At 35.3% G+C, this 6,977-nt stretch overlaps 1 protein-coding gene across 3 annotated transcripts in view; it reads right to left on the reverse strand.

Moving 5' to 3' along the window:
- The window catches only part of LOC149780794 (centromere protein L-like), a 52,880-nt gene extending 45,919 nt beyond the window's left edge, over positions 1-6,961 (reverse strand). For 2 of the 3 annotated variants that reach the window (XM_089937873.1, XM_089937871.1), the window contains exons 1-2: positions 6,903-6,961; positions 3,669-3,788 (exon numbers count right to left, since the gene is read on the reverse strand). In XM_089937873.1, coding sequence (XP_089793999.1) covers positions 3,669-3,774 — 106 coding nt within the window. In that variant the 5' untranslated portion in view covers positions 3,775-3,788; positions 6,903-6,961. Of the gene's footprint in view, positions 1-3,668; positions 3,789-6,706 lie in introns of all 3 variants that reach the window. The other variant, XM_089937872.1, reaches the window with a different exon arrangement.
- Between the last annotated feature and the right edge of the window lie 16 nt (positions 6,962-6,977).

The raw sequence follows: 6,977 nt of genomic DNA on the forward strand, positions 1-6,977 counted from the left end.
AAGAGGCAATTAATATATATCCAGATCACCGATTCTGATCTTAAAACACAAGTCTGTATGTTTTATCATCAAAGGATATCATGCAGGAAATTGATAGTTTCTACCATACTCGGAAAAGGGTTAATGGTCAGTCAGCTATCAAAACACAATGCTTGTGAATGGGCAAGAGTTTGTTTGTCAACGTAATTGATATAAAAACTAGGCCTAGCTACTGATGCCTTGATGAATACATTTCGCTACAACACTAGAAATAACCGGGCTAAGGCGAGGGGCATTAAAAAAATATGGTATGGTCAGTCAATGTACCTCTTAAATAATCACAGGGCGAAGTCGTTTTCACTTTCCTAACAAAAGGCGAAGTTTACATTTTTAGGCGACTTGTCACCCACTTACGAATGGCATTTTCTCTAAGTCTCAATATGTCTTGATTCAGAGGTCATGTGCACTGCTTATTCCGCTACATTTGGAAATGAACACAATAACGAAAGCTGAAGTTGTTTATTTGATGTACTTTTATAAATGACCATATGTACATCTCTGGGTCTTTCTGCCTCTGAATTCAATCACTGTAAATATATACATTTTCCCACGCGGCCACCAGTCAAAGCCTTTGAACTTGCCACCCAGTTATTGCATCACGTTCTTTTTTATGTACTCTTATAAAATGCCAACATGTATCAAGGGGTCTTTCAGTCACTGAATTATGTCATTGTAAATATCAGCACAGCTAATTGATCAACACATTTTCTCACAAAGCAGGTGGCTGAAGCAGGACTGGCAAATCTTTGAATTTTGCCGCACACCTATTACATGCATATGGAGGACTCCCACATCAATGATTTTCTGCGTCCCAGATCAAAATATGGCGTCCAAATACGTGGAATTAAGTGTTTCAGAGATCTCTGATATATAATGGTATAATGAACATTCAAATATTTGTCAAAAAGTATTCGTATTTGATTATTCATTTCAGTACTATTGCTTACTAAGAATTAACCCTGGTTTATGAACAATCTGTCAAAATTAACCGTGGAACAATCTGTCAAAATTAACCCATAGCTGCAATCCCTCGAGTACAAAAATCCTGACTGCCTATGACCAAAAAACTGATTTTCAGGAACAAATACTGATTTTTAAAACTTCAATATATTTGTAACTATTTACAACATCTACAACCATGAGTAAAGTAGGGAAATCACATATTTAATTATTTAATGTCAAAGATGCATTTGTTGCACTCTTGCACCTTTTGAACAGGTACCCTACCCCATTCTGGTGCCATTTAGAACACATTCACACTCAAACACAGGCTGTTTATAGGGGCCTTTTCTACACCTTGTGTTTTCAATCATTATCAATTCCAATGTACCATCTTTCACAGATGATCTGAATTCTGTGCAATATTTTCCACTTAACAGTTTTTGTGATTTTACTGTATGGAAATAGTGAGTGAAGTAAATTGCCAGCAACACTAGCAACCAAAAAAAGGTTGCTTTCTAAAATAAATTTTGTAAAAAGAACTTCCAGTCAAATTACATCAAAGTTCTTTTGGCATTTATAAACACTAGTTCAGGTTGTGCTGTTAATGATGAAGCAGCAAGCTTGATGATTATTAGCTTTTCATGCTGTTTTATGTCACAGGCACCTACATGCCCAATAGTGAAATTACAATTAATTGTCCTTCCAGTCTGTTTTCTTTTCTTTGCCAAAGAAAATTCTGAATCTTCTGCTTTCCTTTTCAAGATGAACAGAAGTTGAATATTATGAAGATGAGATACAGTGATAGCGGCAACTGCTTTGCGCAAACCAATATGGTGGTTAAAGCATGGCAGCCTTGATTTCAAATGAACCAATTATATTTTAGAACTCTATGTCCCTATATACATGAGATACATTTACTCTCAGAATGGAACAAGGTGCCCGTTCTTAACAAAAATTGCAAGGAAATTTTTAATTTCTCTATTTAAAAAAATGGATTTTAAACAAAAAATATGTACACTTGTATTCAGGTCCAAAAAAAGGGACAAATACAGGAAAAACAGCACACTTGGCAGCTACGCTAACTCTGGAACAATCTGTCATGACAGTCAGTGACTGTGTAGCATATACAGTATAATATGAACTTGTAAGATTCACATATATGACCTAAAATGAGAAGTGCCTAAATCTTACTAAACCCCTTAAGAGAGAAAATTTCTTGTTGGTAGCTTTGGCTTTACCACTGGTACTAAGACCAGTGCTCAAAAACTCTGATAGCCCAATACCCTGGGCTCCTCTAATTTTACATCGGGCAAGTCATGTATTCTAAGTGAGGTGTCCATCGGGTTTGTCGAAGAAAAACTATAATCTGCATGAGGAATCTTTGAATGTGCTGATGAAATGTGTGAATATATTTTCAAGATGTTGACATATCTGCCATTAAAATGGCGCAATCTACATCAAATCACCAGTGTCTTATGTGAAATTGAGATCTGGTGATTTTAATCAAATCGAAGCATTGCATGTCATGCTAAATTTATGATTTTGTACTCCCAACCCCCCTGACATGGTTGTGTTTTGAGGAAACACAATTTTCAGTCATCTTTAAAAATAAAAAGCCATCAGTATATGCCCATTACACGTAGTGTGCATAAACAGTAAACAGTCAATACTGGAGCTGTTGTAAAACTATCCCTTGGGCAGTTTAAATAGGCAATTAAAAGCTAAGTGGTCAGGTACAAACCACCATTTCACATAATATATAAGTGACTGACAATAGCTAGTGAGATGTATTTGAAGGCTGCAGTGGGTGAGCCCATTGTGCTAAATGCATAGGTAGGATCAGGAAGTAGAACAAGCCATTATAGCTAAATCAAAGAGATTCAAGTACAAGAACAAAAGTTATTACATATCATTGCCTTGAATAAGAATGTTTAAGCCATACATATTTATATTTTTTACAAGTCTGTGAACAGTGGCAAAATTTCTTTGAAAACAGATTTTACGGCATATATAGAATATAAAATGCAAAGCATGATCATTTCAGGTGTAATTCATTTTTGAAGTCAACTTAGGAAACTTAGCTATCAGCAAAGCCCAACAAAATTAAATTCTAGAACTCTTGGTCGACAAAATTTTACTATGTGAAGCATGCCAGGAAGAAGAAAAAATGGGGTGGAGGGGTAATTCTTTGCATATACTGCAAACAACACATCAACATACGTCAACTCGGTTTTGACCAGGATTCACTCAGAGAATTCAGCAGAGTAGTTTTAACACCAGGGCCATCCAGTCCCTTGTGAGTGTAGTGATGAACACTAATGACACTTCCATTTCCTTCAAACCCCTTTGAACCCTACTGAATTTATATTTGGATAGTAGCTGTTGCAACATTGTGTGACAACATTAAAAAAGGTAAAATTTTGGGCATGTGGAAATTGGAGTCCAGGCTTGCAGAATTGCAGTCAAGGCTTGTGAGTTTATTTAAGTCACCAGCCCTGGGTCTGTGCCTAGAAAAATTTTCTTTGAGCACTGAAGACACGTATTTGCTTTCATCTTAGAGCAAGAATTATAAAATAAAACTACTTTGATATTCAGCAGCTACATAGCCCCCCTCCCCCCCATTACTAAATAAACAATTGAACAAAGATCACAAAAACTCTGTGTAAAAACTTTGCCCAGATACTTGCTTGCAATGTTGTGGCTTTTGGGAGTTGCTCGTGGCACAAAACATGACCCAATCCGAGTATGTGTTGTCTGACATTGTGGTGTCTGCAGGTCATTTCTGCTGGCCATGCTTCATGGTTAACCTGAAATAATAATAATGAGCCATATACCTGAACAAGAAGTAATTCAAGAGCACTTCATTTCAGTGAGTATTATACATATGAGTACTTCATTTCAGTGAGTATTATACATATGAGTACTTCATTTCAGTGAGTATTATACATACGAGTACAAGAACATTAGTCACATGTAAATACATGTATAAAATAGTTTAATCTTTTTAGTGTGGGCTATTGCCCCATGCACAACTAAATTAAATAATTCACTAATTTAAAGTACTACTCCATCATGAGTTTATATATTTCATACATGGGACTAATGAAACACATTGCAATATGTGTATGTGATCATGAGACTTTCTATCCTAATATTGCATAGAACACCCCCCAACAAAAAACAAAAACAATTATGCCATGAGTAAACCTTTTCCTCAACTACTGAATTTTCACATATGTACACCAGAACTATCACACTACTTACTACTGAAATACTACCATACTGACAGGGACAGCCAGATGACTGGGGCCACTCTTAGTCTAGGTTAGGACCTTTCCACATTATAAGTGAACTGCCTGTTGGGCTTATCAAAATTAAAGTATTATCAATTTTGTCTTAGGAAAAAGTCAAGCAAACGGAAAAATATGGTATTTTCATTGTGCATTTCTTGAAAGATACCTACAAATTATTAATATTCAGCCCTCTACTAGTGGTAACCGTATCAAGCTATAAACTTTGTGTACCAAACAAAGCACATGACCAATGAATGGGGATCAGTACTATTTCTGTTCTACATACATGTATTTCATTGGTTACCTGTGACTAATGCAATACTGGTTAAATATACAGAGCAGTACATATTGCAACTGATCAATAATTAAGGTAAGCAAAAGCATTAGTGACTTATAAAAACCTCCATTACACTGTTTTTTTTTTACCTTAAAGGAACTGAGGTAATTACATTTTATTTTAATTCAATTAGTTGAAAAAGTTGATAGCCATAAGTTCTACTGTTATACAGTGTGCAGGTTTTCTGTAATAGTGAAACATCCACTGTACTAGGTCATGAACTGATTATGAAACTTGAAGCTATGATTTTTACTGATTAATACAAAAAGAAACAGACCAATGCATCACCGACTTTATTTGTTTTCAACTTATGGAAATATGGAGACTTTTGCGATACTCAGGAAACAAAGCTACAAAGAACCAGTTTACATCAAGGCCTGGAGAAAATGTTGCACTTAATGAAAAGGTCACACACAAATGGGGGGGGGGGGCAGGTAATGTAAGTCAATTTCAAGCATTTTGTATTTTTTAATCTCAAAGTACACCAATTGTAAAATTGTGTTAATAATATTTTTTTAATTTAAATATGACCTTGTTGGTCAAGTGAATTTGGTGAAGTCACCTGCCCTGGACTAGTCCTACAATGTAAGACACATCATCCATATATTTTTGTTCTAAGGGGTGATGGGTCTTACTGCTTAACTACTGGCACTGTATAGCATGTTTTGATGTTGACTAACAGTGTAACGAAAGTAAAATTTTCAGGAATATCACACACAACTGGCAACCAATAATGATGCTTTCCTACAAAGTAAAGTTATAATGTTTTTGTCAGACTTTACTTATCCTGATGTCTTTTCTCTAATAAACTCAAATTCTCACAAAAGAAATGTATCTGTTTTCAAGCTTCATTGGCCTACATTTCAGTTGGCTGAAATGAGATGAAAGCCAATAATGCCGAAATCGGGTTAAGTTGAAATATTATTCTTTACCTAAATGATAAAAGTATATTATGCCTACTGGAACTGTAAACAACATTTTGTCTTGTTCAAGAAACATATCCACCACATGAAAATACTTAAACATACTTTGGCATACCTTGACTACCATCGCATTGCAACAAATTCAAATGTATGTCAACAGAACATGAAAATGCATCCATCTGCTACTGTCATATTTTCATTCCACCAAGATAAAAACAGCACAGTATGTCTATTAATTACACATAAATTAGTGGAAAAGTGTCAATATAGGCTGCCAAGTGTGTGAGATATTCCTGAAACTTTGACTACTTATTCTGATGTCAACCAACATCGGAACATGCTATACAAAGCCGTTATTCGGGTAGTAAGACATAGCACTAAAACAAAAACAACATGTGTTATGTCTTACATTGTAGGACTAGCCCTGGACCTGCATCTTAAAAAATACCCAAAACATCTGAAAACTGCATACTAACATATTTTAATCTTGTTAATGAATTAAATGGAATTGATAAATGCTTCAATTGTAGGTCACAAACATGGCATGGCAGGTTAAAAAATAGTTCCTAAAATTAGCACCAAATGGAGCAACCTAAAAAGTCACAATGACTCTGGAGATGCCATGGTATTGTGCAAAGAAAATGCATTAGGAGTCTTGTGATGCAATGGTAAACAAACTAACAGCAAATAAATATGCCAGTATGTGTACGAATAAATCATCTCATGTCAGCTGGAACTGAAATAGTCTTAAACTTAATAGGGCATCTGCAATAAGAAACTGTGGCCATTTACTGTGGGTGGTAATTAGTTTTTTTTTCCTATGTACTACCTGTAGTGTAAGCCTTAATCTAATTAGCTTTGAAATATCACTCGACAGTAAAAGTAATCTGATATTCCATACTGGATTAGAACTGATATATACCAACAGCTGGTTTATGTTATAGATTCACTAGGGTTTATGTTCCATGGAAAAAGTACTCTTAGGTCAGTCTTTACTCCCCTTCCTAGCTGTATTGATCTCTTGTATTTAATAAATAGTGTAGAACGCCTTCTACAGTTATTCTTCAGTAACATATAACATTACACTACCAAAAGGGGCAAACGCTGTAGGTACTATGGTGGGCATGTTACTAAAATTTATGACAAAGTTCAAATATATCTTTTTCATTCACCTTTGATGCAACAAACACTAATATACTGTAGCGGATATGTGATTGTCACAAGTACGTAGGCCTAGTGGTCACAATATTGTAAAGATGCAAATCCAGATCCAAGCCATCAGACTTGAAATATGGGGTGTAACGAACTCAGCGAGGAAAAGAAGAACCAGGGCACAAATCAAGAAACATCAATGCATCTTATGCTAACCTTTCATAGTCAATTTTAGAAGACTACACCAGATGAGGGAAATGTTGTTTTGAAAATCGCGCTCTCTGTATTTCC

The sequence above is a fragment of the Sinohyriopsis cumingii genome, chromosome 16 (genome assembly GCF_028554795.1).
Source record: "Sinohyriopsis cumingii isolate HCF-2022 chromosome 16, ASM2855479v2, whole genome shotgun sequence".
Taxonomy (NCBI): Eukaryota; Metazoa; Mollusca; class Bivalvia; order Unionida; family Unionidae; genus Sinohyriopsis; species Sinohyriopsis cumingii.